Genomic DNA, 13359 nt, shown 5'->3' with positions numbered 1-13359 from the left:
GTCATTTAACTAGAACTAATGCCTGTCAAGATTGTTCATATAGCAGCGATAGTATACCTAATCACGCGCCTCGTAGTGCTAACCGGCGATAGCCTGCTGGCGCGCACATTGATGAAGGAAGAGATGCTGCTTTTTGCCTCGTTCGCTCTTTCTTTCAACGTCATATCGGTTGCTTTTGCTGTCTTGTGCGTATTCAATTTTGGAAAGGGATTGAAGCCGTTACTGCAAGGACAAGGCCAAGGCACAAACAACATACCCACTTCACCGAGCGCATTTGAGCTAAACCCACGGCATCTCAGCATCCGGACGATGGACAGTGAGCGGATTTCTAAGCGCTTTGACATTGATTAGATCTCGGTAGTATACTGTTACCAGGCCTACACGATTCATAATGCCTGTACTCTTGCTTACTTTTCCAGGCTTATCTTAGGCCTGTCCTCGGTTTATATGAGAGAGATAGCCCGGTAGTATTATACCGTTCGCGAACAAAGTACATAGCCGCTAGCACAGCCGAATGAGCGGGTATATTCCCGCTATCGGCAAAGAGACTCCTAGTGCAGAGATTGCTCCTAGCTTGCTGCCCGCACCAATATTGCACAAGGTTAAATTCAAGCTTATTTCAATTTCAGCCACAGTCCGAGTGCTTATTGAAGATTGATTGAATTGAATATACCTCAAGATTGTTCATTGTGTGGAGTCAACTTGCTCCTGGTCTTCGTACTCTTGTCCCATGCGTCCACAACACTTCAACTCCATTGACTCATAAGAGACTATGGCAGTTCAATCTAGATGAGTATATACTTAAATCAGCACCCGTACACGTTCCCCGATATAAGATATGGCTTTCCAAGTGTCCGATGAAAGTTGGCCGCTGTGGTCGGACCGCCAAGTGATAACAGTGGATCACAGAACTTGGCAACACATGAAATCGAGGGGTTACAAGTCGACCTTTGTCTCATTCGACAATGATAATCACTTACTAGTATCAAGAGGGAAGCTCACTGCAACACCGGGACTTGGCTCGGAGGTGTTCAAACACATATAAAGCAAGAAAATATACGTTTCGAGAAGGCTCATCTAGCAAGCAACGATGCATTCTCTTGTGTTTTCAACACTCCTTTCGGGAGCTGTAGCGCTCTCTTATGCCGGGAACAAAGTGCCCTTTGAGGCAGATTCTCCTCAAATTGCCGCCAGCTTTCCGGATGTAGATCAAACACTTTACTCTCCAGCCTTCATCAATCCTGAGAATGTTGCTCCAGGTTTCGCCAATGGCACAGCGGCGCCAAACTCCCAGCAGACGCTGGAACAGTTCTTGTGGACGCTTGCATCGCGAAACAACTGGATGACCTATCACAATCCTGTGTTCACTTCTGAAGAGGGACGTTCGATTCCTTACGTTGTTTTGTCTGCATCAAAATCGCTGTTGCAGACTTCGTCAGTGGGCAACACAACTAACAAAGTCCGGGTCTGGCTGCAGGGCGGAGTTCATGGGAATGAACCGGCTGGCGAAGAAGGACTCCTTGCACTGCTTGGTAAAATGGATGCTGAACCAGAATGGGCACTTGGACTTCTGGAAAAGCTTGATATCATTGTGCTTCCACGATACAACCCTGATGGGTCAGCTTATTTCCAGCGTCTTCTGGCGACAAGCTTTGACCCCAATCGAGATCATACCAAGATGGCTTCGCAACAGACTATGGAAGTCAAGCAATTGAACCTCAAATTCAATGCCCATGTGCATCTCGATTGCCACGAGTATGGAGCCCGAAGAGGGCTGACATATCAGAACAAGACCTATATCCCGGTCCAGGACAACCAGTTCTCAGCTTTCAAGAACCCAAATGTCCACGCTGACATTCGTTCAATGGCGGAAACTCTATTTGTCCCAGAAGTTGCCACCGCACTACGAAAGAAGAATCTTACAACAAACGGCTATGTTGTTGCATCCCAAGAAAATGACACCATCAAGCTTCAAGACTTTGTCACCGACACTCGCGGCGAAGTCACTGTTTTCCTCGGCCAAGGACTAGCTTTCCTCTCAGAGACGAGAGGAATCGGCATTGGAGATCGCAACTTCCAGCGCAGAACAACAGCTGGGTTGACTGCAGCTGAGACGGTCTTGCAGATTGCCGCTGACAATGCGGAGCTGGTATACGAAACTGTCGAAGAAGCGAGGAAGGACTTTATCGAAAATGACCACGAGATTATTGTAAGGGATCAGCCAAGATGGATGGAGATGACATGGCCATACCTCGACGCTGAGACTGGAAACATCACCGAGGTTCCTGTTTTGTTTGGCAACAATACTCCTCCCGCTAGTAACCTCACCCGCGTTCGTCCCGAAGCCTACATCTTCAGCAGAGCTTGGGCCAACGCTGCTCTCCGCCTTCGAGCAGCTGGTGTTATTGTGGATGAGCTTGCTGTCGACTTTGAAGGTGAAGTGGAAGCATACAACATAACATCTGCTTCGCTGGCAGAGACTAAGTACGAGGGTATTGCATTGACTACAGTGAATACTGAGTTGAGCAAGAAGACGATGAAGTTTCCCGCTGGGGCGTATTGGGTCGGCACGAAACAGCAGCATGCAGCCCAGGCCTTTGTTAGGCTGGAACCTGAGAGTCCAGATGGGTTTGTGACGTTCAATATCTTGCCTGTCAATGCAGGAGATGAGTATCAGGTCTATATAATTCCGTCCAAGAGTCAATAGTGTAAGACTGTAGAATAATTGTATGGAGAGATGTACAAATGAATTATTTGCGAGCTTCATACACTTCCTCAAACATTGGCTAATCGATTCTGACTAAATCCCCGTCGCAATTATGTGTTTCTGCAGATGTCTCAAGCAAAAATCGAGATACGCAAGCGTGTTGACTGTCAGCAACGTAACAGTTGCATGGCCAGTGGGGTCTAGGACGGTTAATACCGGATGATGGTCTGGCATGAGAGAATTAACCGTCGGGTATTTAGTCCCAAGCCAACCGTATCCACTGAGAGATACGTACCAATGATACTCTATCAAACTGCAGATCTTATTTGTAACGGGCCGATATGATAAAAATCCCTCTGAGGCGTCTTAGCGCATTGAGAAATATTATATCCAAAATGCAAGTCTGAATAACTGATTTCTATTCAAGATTCATATTGAAAGGACCAATACATATCGCAAACCGAGTGAAACTGTCATAGCTACAGATCTCTTATTCTTTATCACTTCAACTATCTCAATCTAATAATCATCTACTCCGTTCTCTACTCAAACACATCTCTCCAATATCACGACATAATGTCACCGATCTCTTCACCCCCAGCCTTGGTCATGGGTGGAGCAGGCTTCAGCTACCAACTGAACCCTGACCCCGAATCTCTTCCTATCGTCGACATCCTCTTACGCGCATTCGAACTTGGCGTGCGCACCATTGACACATCACCATACTATGAGCCTTCAGAGCAACTTATGGGCGCTGCATTATCAGATTCTCGTATCCAGTCAGAATATCAACGGAGCGACTATGAGCTCATGACCAAGGTTGGCCGCATCAAGGAAAATGAATTTAACTACTCCCCGGACTGGATCAAAAAGTCTGTTGCCAGGTCACTGCAGCGATTTGGAACTACATACTTGGACGTTGTGTTCTGCCATGATGTCGAGTACGTCTCCTTGGATGAAGCCGTCACAGCTGTTGGTGTATTGCTGGAGTTTCAACGAATTGGGGTTATTCTGCGGGTCGGAATCTCGGGCTACGACATTGATGTTCTCGCTGAAGTTGCTAGCCTTGCCAGACAGAAATATGGACACCCTGTCGATGTTGTCCAAACCTGGGCTCAGCTCACCCTTCAGAACACACAAGCCGAAACCCGTGGGTTTGATCGCTTCCGTGCAGCTGGTGTAAACACTGTGTTCTGCTCAAGTCCACTGGCTGTTGGACTATTGAGGACAGGCGGTATTCCTCTTGGACTGACCGGTGATTGGCATCCTGCGCCTCAAGGTCTGAGAGCTGCCGCGGCCAAAGCTGCTGAGTGGATGGACAAGCATGGAGAAGGAGAGAGTCTATGTTCCCTGGCGATGCAGTATGCTATTGTGAAAGCGAAGCAGAACTGCACTCCCTCGTTCTCGGTCTCAACCATTACAGGCATCAGTACTCTTTCAGATCTGGAGCAAAATGTGATTGCAGTCAAAAGAGTACTAAAGACTGATGGAAACTCTGAGAGCTTACGAGACTGTACCGAGCTAGACCCTCAAGCAGTGGAGAGCAGATTGTCGCTCGCTGAGCGAGTTCGTCTGATCATTGGTGAGTGGTTAGACTATGACTTTTCTGGGAAGAAGCCCAAGACAGTCGAGAATGACTCCAACGGGAAAGATATCAATGAGTCTGATGCAGCAAATATCACAACACCGAAGAGCGGGGAGTTGAAGCAATTCGCAACAATCGGAGTGGCAGCGTGAGGGAATCACATGCGTTTGTAAATCTACATCAGATGGCGTCTACAGAGGAACAGGACAATCTTCTTCTCCCGTCCTTTTAGCATTAAATGTTTTACATTTGTTTTATCAAGGCGATTGTTTGATAGAGTAGCTAGATGAATATGAATCCGGCTTCTATCGCTTCCCTTAGTGTTGCATAATGGTAGTGTAATTGAGTCTAATTGAGCTGTTCAAATGCACCCTCCTCGTCAAGATCTCCATCGTCTTTGGCGCAATTATGAAGCTTAATGCCATCTATGAACAACAACCGTATCAGTGTTAAGGAACGCAGGTGCTGTTGGTCTGAAGTAGACGTGAAAGAGTTTTTACGTCACCTATCCCCAGCTCCCGGCCCCAACTGTCAGCACAAGGATGACTTTCAGTTTGTTGCCTTATTCCCCTGCTATACTTGACCCCACGCAAGAGTGCATCTCTTTGTGATGACTGCCGGGGCGATGTAGCTGGTGAGGGCACGCTCCGAGGGAATTCTAAGTCAGTGGCGGTCTGTAGCGTAACAGAAGCTCATAGCTGTGTGAAATTTAATAAATTGAACTGGAAATTACAGTTTGGTTTAATCGATAGCCTAGAGCTGAAATACATCGTATCCTCTAAAACGCCTTGACCCTTGGTTGGTTAATAACAGTCTCTGCCTCCTTGCTTGTCCACCAACTGTCGTCGTTGCCTGGAAATGCAAACCGCACCAAACTTTCCGGCTTCATCTCCACACTATATCCCGGCGTCAAGGGCGTGACATAATGTCCATCAACAACCCTTGACGGATGATGAAAATGCTCGTGCAGATGGTCCACATACTCCAAAACACTCTTCTGGCCACTGATGACCACGTAATCAATAGTACTCAAGTGCTGCGTATACTCCGGTAGTCCTACACCGCCTGAATGCGGGACAATCGGGACCTTGAACTTGGCAGCGAGGAGGAGAATCGCCAGAACCTCGTTCACACCACCAACACGGCATGCGTCGGGCTGGATGATGTCCACGGCGCCTGCTTGGAGGAGCTGTTTGAACATGACGCGGTTCTGGCACATTTCTCCTGTTGCTACTGCGATGGCACCGTGGGTTGTGTTGGATAGACCTTGGCGGATAGCAGCGTGTCCGAGAATGTCGTCTGGGGATGTTGGTTCTTCGATGAACCATGGTTTGAACTCTGCGAGAGCGTTCATGTGTGTGATGGCTTCGGTGACGGACCAGACCTATTAAAGAGGGTAAGTCTAGTGTTCTCGGACCTAGAAGTTGGGACATACCTGATTTGCATCCACCATGAGTACGTTGCCTCTATCATAGCCCAACACATCACGGGCAATCCTTAATCTCTGTCGATCTTCCTCAAGATCTGTGCCAACCTTGAGTTTGAAGTACTTGAAGCCCTGTTGCACGCTCTCCTCAAGTAGCTTTTTCATCTTGTCTTCACCATACCCCAACCAGCCGGCACTAGTAGTGTATGCAGGAACCGCACGATTACTCAAAGCGTCCTGAATCCTCTGAGCCTTGCCCTTCTGTGCTGCTCTCAGAATTTCCAAGGCATCATTAGGACTCAGCACGTCAGAAATGTAGCGAAAGTCAATGCATTGGATGACTTCTTCGGGTGTCATGTCCGCAACAACACGCCATACAGGCTTCCCCAATGTCTTTGCCCACAAATCCCAGATCGCATTGACGAGGGCACCGAGAGCCAGATGTATAACACCTTTTTCCGGACCAACCCAACGGAGTTGTGAGTCTGAGGTCAAGTATCGCCAGGTTTTACCCCAGTTTTTTGTAAGCTCAGAAAGATCTTTGCCTTGTATTAATGGAGCGAGGAGGTCGATTGCGCCACAGACAAGCTCATTTCCGCGACCAATTGTAAAGGTCTACGAATAATTTGTGAGATTCGGGTCGATGGAGGGTCGGGAGTTCTTTACATACCATGCCATGGCCGGTAAAGTTGGGGTCGTCGGTTGTGATAATACAAAACGCAGCCGAGTAGTCTGGTGAGAGGTTCATGCCATCTGAGCCAGCCTTGTCCAGTGAAGTCTTGAGGCTGGAGTTAGCGCATATTGGGTCCACCGTTTCTCTGACTACATACAGGAAACCGCACATCGTGTGAGGTAATAGTCTTGATGACAACCATAATTTCTTGGATACTGAGAGATGATATTCACTGAGTTTGAACAGATGTGTATGGGTACATATATGTGTCCGTCGTTTCAATGACCTTTCATTTTATATGCCAGCTATTTAGAGCCATGGCTGGACTCCACCTCCACTCAGATCCCTATCTAGAAAGCGTCAGGTAAATTACAGTCATCGTGTCCTATAACTAACAGCAAGCCATTGCCATATTTTCACCAAAATAGGTAACTGGCTCCTCCACAGCAACAGATCTAAGTTCATGGTGGAGAGTAGCCAGCGCCTTTTTCCCGGTGCTTCAAATCCTCAAAAGTAGAGAATGTAGGGTAGCGTAGGACTTTGCCGAGAACAGCCTAGTATATTTCCCCTCACTCTGGTAATTTGATGATTGGTCCAGTTCCCCCCGGTCGGATAAAATAAATTACCCTCTATACGGAGTAGCATTCCAGCGGTAAATTACCAAATACCCAGACGTCGCACGGATGTTTCTCTGCCTCCTTAATTATCCTGATTATAGTGGGCGTCCCGCAATGTTTCCAAGCAGTGGATAATCATGGATCCTCATCATAATGAACCGCGTCAACATGCCAAGAGGGATCCACCGAGTGGGCGTAAGAGAACGAGACTTGCTTGCGATAGATGCAGCACTCTGAGAGTCCGTTGTGATGGTCAGCAGCCGTGGTAAGTGGCTGGAGCAGAACCCCAATCAAGATACCGAAGAGCTGACGTTGGAATACACCCCAGTCGTCGTTGTCAAGGTAAACAAGCGATCGACCCTTGTCTTGGGGGAGAGGTTTGCTGACCTATCAATGATTTAGAGTACCAATCCACATGTCATTATACACGAAGTATCGGTAGACGTGGCCGCAAGCCCAAGTCAGCAACTCGAGTACAGCAGCCACAGCAGGAACGAGAGCCTGACTCATCAGAAGCTGATTGCGATCTTGAGCAAAGCACGCTGAACTCACAGCCAGAGCAGAGCGGGGCATATGACGTACAGGAAAGCCCCGGTCTCCCCGCAAATCCCCAGGACACAGTCTCGTCACAGTACTCGTCCAGCCACTCATCACATCATGATGCTGTATCTCTTGAGATGCCAGCCGATTCAATTCCGGCACCGACATTCGATCAGCTGTACCATGTAGCTGACATTCAGCCTTCATACCCTCTCCCTGATTTCGACCTCGCAGTCCATCATGTTGCCGCCTCTGTTCACGAGTCGCCTACACGCGAGCGAGCCTCAACAATCACCCAAGACTTGCCATCTCGCGGATGCCGTTACAAGTGCCTCGAGCCAATAATTCCCTTACTTCACGGCATAATCGACGCCAGGCTTGTCTGTGAACTGTTCGAGCTCTATTTTGTTGAGCCTGGAGGATCTTTGTTCAAATCTTCTTCCCCATACGTTCTAGCACACGTCATGCGAAAAGAGTCGCTCCTGCGAGACGAGAACCCACGAACATGTACACCAGCTTTACTGGTGACCATGCTGTGGGTCAGTGCACAGACGGCAGAGAGTTCCTTGTTTTTACTGCCGGGCCAGAAAGCCATTGTTTGTGAAGAGCTGAGAAAGTTGATGATGGGGTTGATCCAGGGGAGAGATCGCGACGTATGGAACAGAACTACCAGTTAGTAAGTCTTATCTGTCTCATGAACTCTACCAACTCGATTTATCAGGTGGTCCTCTTGTGAGAGATCTTGAGTATGCCATGGCTGGTGATCAAAATCGCCAAGAGTACCATGTTGGATCAGCGTCTACTGTCTCTCCACCGGTACCTCTGGTTGACGACGTCCTCATGTTCATCCTCGTCACTATTGTCTCTTCGGGCGGCGACTTCAAGACAGATTGTCTTCGATGGTGGAATAAGGCACTACGACTGTCTCATAACATGGGCTTGAACAGAGAAGACTCGCCTGACAACAGTTTCACTCAGTCAGAGACATCCCTGTGCACAAGTCAAACAACCTCATGTGGCTGTAGGTCCTGTGAAGCATCACGTACAGGATTGACCATAGCAGAAGTCCGAGAAGAACGTCGGAGAGCATTCTGGCTAATCTTTTGCCTCGATCGCCACTTGGCTCTATCGTTCAATGCACCATTGCGCATCCTCGACGACGAATGTCAGTTGCACGCACCGCTTTCAGATGAGGCTTGGGCAGCATTATCGTCAGAACGAAACCCGATTGATACAACATTTGGTAGTAGCTCACATTCTGCAAACTTCGGCGCTCCAACGCGTATTTCTGGTATCGGCTTCTTTGAATACTTTCTACCACTTATGACGATCCTTGGAGATGTTATTCAACTGCACAGACAAAAGTCTCACCCAAGATTCGGCAATATTCGAAGACCTCAGGTCAATGGGCATGAGGAAGAAGATGACCCCGCTACAGGAATGATAGAGCAAGTCATGGCGCAGTGTGCACAGAGCATAGCCGATTTAGCCAGCGCATACCAAGTCGATGCGCTTGACGCCTCAGCTATACCCGCGAGTCAAGTGCGCACGCCTCAATGCGCGATATCACCACAACAGAGTCACGGCGATCATTCCAGGACTTCACATACCGCCAGCCACGCTTCATCGCACCGTCAACATGCGCAAGCTCAGCTTGTCACTGCATACAGTACATTTATACTACATGTTCTTCACGTGCTTCTGCACGGGAAGTGGGACGCTGTTTCGATGCTGGATAATAAAGATGGCTGGATACCATCTGTAGGCTTCATGAGGTGTGCATCTCATGCAATAGCCGCATCTGACGCCATGTCGCGAATTTTGGCATGCGACCCTGAGCTTTCTTTCATGCCATATCTCTTTGGCATTTATCTTTTGCATGGAAGCTTCATCCTGTTGCTTTTTGCAGATCGAATGCCCCAGATTGGACTGAACGAATCTGTCGAAAAGGCTTGCGAGATTATTATACGAGCACATGAGGTTTGTGTTGTTACTTTGAGCACTGAGTTTCAGGTTTGTTCCCCATCATGCCATATCCCAGAATGGTCAGTGCAATGCTAATTTCTATGCGTAGAAGCGATTCCGAAAAGTGCTTAGATCGACTTTATACAGTGTCCGGAGTCCAGCGACATCTAACTTGGAGGAGAGTAAGGCTCGCCGCCGAGCATTATCTTTGTACCGATGGAACGAAGGGGCAACTGGCCTGGCGCTTTAGCTGCTACTTGTTGTTTATTAGAACTCATGAACAAACTGTGGAGTGTAGAGACTGGGTCTTTGATAAAATTGATGAGGTATAAATCTGTTACACGACATACGCTACAGGGCCTATCATTTGCGCTATTACAACGGCTCTGATTATTCGATCCTAAGGCGACAGGTGCTTCAAGTTGTGATCTAGATGGAAGATTTACGGTTGAAACAAGTACCTAAGAGATGATATCATCACACAGAGCTTAGTGTGAAGCGTGCGATGATTCATCAGTGCGATACTAAGCGTGGTCTCAGAGGGTTAGCACGATACGACGAATCGCTAGAGTGGAACAACATGAACAGACGACCAATCAAGATGTAACCACTCGAGTTTATTGCTATGCCGTAAGGGCAACCTCTAAGTGGTCTAAGGATACTAAGAGACAATCTCAAAAGAAGGTAGAATTAAACAAGCCCACTTTACCATCGACACCAAGCCGGATTAATAGACGCCGAGATCCATCATGACTTGACCTCCCCAACAACAGTCTCATGGCGTTGCTCATCCTGGCTGCCCTTCTCTCCCCATTCGGCGATGCTGGATGGTTCGGTTGGAGCGTTCTCAAAGGCATCGATGCCCTTCTTGTAGCCAGGAAGAACATTGACGCAGAACGGAAAAGTCCAAGCAGCCACAAAGAACGCCAAAGGAACGACCATAGCCATTCCCGTTCCGTGTCTGTCAGCGGCCACACCAGTAAGAGGGGGAACACAAGCACCACCGATGACTCCACCAATGATAAAGCCACTACCGCGCTTTGTGTGTCGGCCGAGACCTCTCATACCAAGAGCTACAATTGTCGGGAAACAGATGGATTCAAAGAACAAGACCACGTAGAGCATGGCGATTCCTGTATTTCCTCTCTCTGTAATTGAAGGGCAGATGAAGATAACACACATGCTCAGGAATATGAGGAAGATGTGGCGAGGCTTGAAATACTTCATGAGGAAGACGCCGAAGAAGCGACCAACAGCAAATGCAGCCTGTGCACCTGCAAAAAGTTTGGAACCGGTGGAATCGCTGGTGTTCTTTCTCGTTTCGGTGGCATAGTTGATGAACATGCTTGCAATAGCCACTTGAGCTCCGCAGTAGCAGAACTGTGCGAAGGAGGCATGAAACAGTCGGTATTGCTTGCGTAGAGGCTTATCGTGGGTATCGGAGTTGGAGGATTCGGCTTGCTGAGCCATATCTAGATTCGAGAAACTGCTGTCAGAATTGAAGATCGCCAAGTTCACCAGGGCATTGAAACGTACCAGCATCAGTGATCTCAGGTATGTTGGAGAAGAAGAATAGGGTGGCGAGAAGCAAGACGAATACGGCAATGGACAGATACACCCACTGCACGTTTGCCAAGGCCTTTTCATCGTCAAAGTTGAAGAAGACATATGAACCCAGAACAGGTGCAACGACCGAGCCAATACCGTTGAAGGCTTGAGACAGATTGATTCGCATTTCGGCATATTTGGGAGGGCCACAGACTACTTCAGATCAGATAACAGGGCAGCAGGAGAGTTACTTCAAATGCTTACCAGTGATGAAAGGGTTGGCAGCTGTCTCAAGGGACCCAAGACCATTGCCGATGATGAAAATGGCGGCACAAAAACCTCCAAAGGACTTTGCTTTGATAGCGGGAATGGCAATCAGGGCACCGATGGCGTAGAGACTGAGTCCCCAGATGAAAACAGCCTTGTAGGAGTAGTGTCGTAGGATCCAAGCGGCATGGCCGAGAGAAGCGAGGGGGTAGGCACTATTAGAGGAGCATTGTTAGATGTGACGAGACGCACGGCAGAAATCAAGACGAACCCGAAGTAAGCAGCTTGCAGTCCAGCAGACCTTGCTCTGTCAATATGCAAAGTCACCTGGAAATGCTTATTCAGTGTATCCAAGAGACCATAACTAAAACCCCAGAGGAAGAACAAGACTGTGACAAGTGCAATGGGCCAGATGGACTCGCGCAAGGTAAGGTCTGCGGCTTTGGTCACTCGATCGTCGGAGACTTTGAGTGACCTCTTCTTGAAAAATGCTCGAACACCCATTTTCGCAATTGGGAGTCTGATTGAAGTTGGAAGATTTCCTGGGGAGGCAGTAAGATACAGAGCCAGAGAGCTAACTATGCTTGCTGATGGAGAAGAGGAGCAGTATGGAGGAGCTTGTAATTATTTATATCCACTTCACATGTAGATCTTGAGCTAAGCTACCCCATGGGGAACAGTGAAGCTTGGACGGGAGCTTCATCTGGGGTAAGACCCCCCAGACAAGTAGTTAACCTGTCCAATTGGGTTATTTCATTCATGGTTGTAGGCGGGGGAGCGACGACATACCCGTCGGATAATTACATCTCACACTACACCTACCCCGCTAATGACAACGATCATGAAGTAGCTTGGCAGCCCTGTCACTTGACGACTACGTATTGGGGAATCACATTTTTGTCTTCACATGGGATATCGTAGAGCATGTGCTGAATGGCAAAGGGGAAGTTGGGGGTGGCTGTTTTGGCGGTATTTTCATCACAATATTGATCGTTGTGATATGACCATAGCGTGCCAGCAGTCGGTAAGTCAAGTGCTATGTCGATAGCATTTTGTGTAATATCATGTCTCGTAAGGATGCGCTCACTAAAAAAACCCTAGAACAGCGTCAGGAGCATTATTTCCAAACTCCTTTCCCCCAATAGTAAACTTACAAGAGACTATGGCGAAGGTTTGACAATGGTACCCATGAGAGCCCCACGTTTGACCAAGTTTGGTGCCCCGTGCTTCACAAGTATTGACCCCAAACTCAGAAAGGATGAGGCATTTGACCTTAACAGAAATTATAGCATCCACAAAAACCTTCTACATTATATGAACCTCACCCCCAACAATAGACACAATGGTATCTTGACCCTTTGTACTGCGTAATTATCCGAGAAACTGTCGAGTCGATCGGGGGCCATACACACGAAGCCTTTCAGAGACGTTACAAACATCGCCTATCCTATAATATGATATAGCTAGTGCCTCTCGCTTTTTGCTGTCATCTGATAATACACTCTCTCGTCATCTAGACTGCCCCTTCCTTCAAAACGACCCACAGCAATTCCACAGCTGTCAAAATGTCTGCCGAGCCTCCTCGTCGCTTTGCGCAAATCATCAAGCTCAAGCCCCAACACGTGGCAGAATACAAGCAAGTCCATGCAAATGTATGGCCTGAGGTACTCGCTCAGAACGAGCAGTGCAATATCCGAGACTGTACGATGCAGCCTCCTCCATCCCATCGCCAAAGCAACAAGATTGCATAACGCTAACAGTTCAAATTTGTTACCGGCCGGCAGATAGTATCTTTTACGACGACCAGAGCCATTACCTTTTTGCCTCATTCAAATACGTCGGCACTGACTTTGCCGGTGATATGAAAAGAATGGCTGAGAATACGCGTGTGAGGGAGTGGTGGAAAATGACTGATGCCTTTCAGGAGAGCCTTGTTCCTGGCGCCGTAAGCTCAGAGTCTGTCGAGCCATCATGGTGGAAACCTATCGAGGAAGTATTCTATCAACCTTGAGAGAGCCTAGTAAAAGTGCA

The 13359-nt window shown here is 48.0% G+C and overlaps 5 protein-coding genes across 5 annotated transcripts; 3 read left to right on the top strand and 2 right to left on the bottom strand.

The window, feature by feature from the left end:
- Window positions 1-1090: 1090 nt before the first annotated feature.
- Window positions 1091-2707, top strand: J7337_003425 (uncharacterized protein; the record flags this gene model as incomplete). Its single annotated transcript, XM_044821141.1, has 1 exon — window positions 1091-2707. The coding sequence occupies one exon, from the start codon at window positions 1091-1093 to the stop codon at window positions 2705-2707; it is 1617 nt and encodes a 538-aa protein (XP_044685441.1).
- Window positions 2708-3283: 576 nt separating this feature from the next.
- J7337_003424 (uncharacterized protein) lies at window positions 3284-4444 on the top strand (the record flags this gene model as incomplete). Its single annotated transcript, XM_044821140.1, has 1 exon — window positions 3284-4444. One exon carries the CDS (start codon window positions 3284-3286, stop codon window positions 4442-4444), a length of 1161 nt encoding a protein of 386 aa, XP_044685440.1.
- Window positions 4445-5070: 626 nt separating this feature from the next.
- LGD1_1 (L-galactonate dehydratase) lies at window positions 5071-6562 on the bottom strand (the record flags this gene model as incomplete). Its single annotated transcript, XM_044821139.1, has 4 exons — window positions 5071-5676; window positions 5728-6333; window positions 6389-6503; window positions 6549-6562. The coding sequence occupies 4 exons, from the start codon at window positions 6560-6562 to the stop codon at window positions 5071-5073; spliced, it is 1341 nt and encodes a 446-aa protein (XP_044685439.1).
- Window positions 6563-7257: 695 nt separating this feature from the next.
- J7337_003422 (uncharacterized protein) lies at window positions 7258-9684 on the top strand (the record flags this gene model as incomplete). The annotated part of the gene is made up of 4 exons (XM_044821138.1): window positions 7258-7385; window positions 7451-8220; window positions 8270-9561; window positions 9661-9684. The coding sequence occupies 4 exons, from the start codon at window positions 7258-7260 to the stop codon at window positions 9682-9684; spliced, it is 2214 nt and encodes a 737-aa protein (XP_044685438.1).
- Window positions 9685-10260: 576 nt separating this feature from the next.
- J7337_003421 (uncharacterized protein) lies at window positions 10261-11832 on the bottom strand (the record flags this gene model as incomplete). The annotated part of the gene is made up of 4 exons (XM_044821137.1): window positions 10261-10985; window positions 11050-11274; window positions 11326-11543; window positions 11600-11832. The coding sequence occupies 4 exons, from the start codon at window positions 11830-11832 to the stop codon at window positions 10261-10263; spliced, it is 1401 nt and encodes a 466-aa protein (XP_044685437.1).
- Window positions 11833-13359: the final 1527 nt, after the last annotated feature.

Source organism: Fusarium musae, chromosome 2 (assembly GCF_019915245.1).
Source record: "Fusarium musae strain F31 chromosome 2, whole genome shotgun sequence".
NCBI classification, from domain to species: domain Eukaryota; kingdom Fungi; phylum Ascomycota; class Sordariomycetes; order Hypocreales; family Nectriaceae; genus Fusarium; species Fusarium musae.
This window is presented reverse-complemented; position numbering and strand designations above follow the sequence as displayed.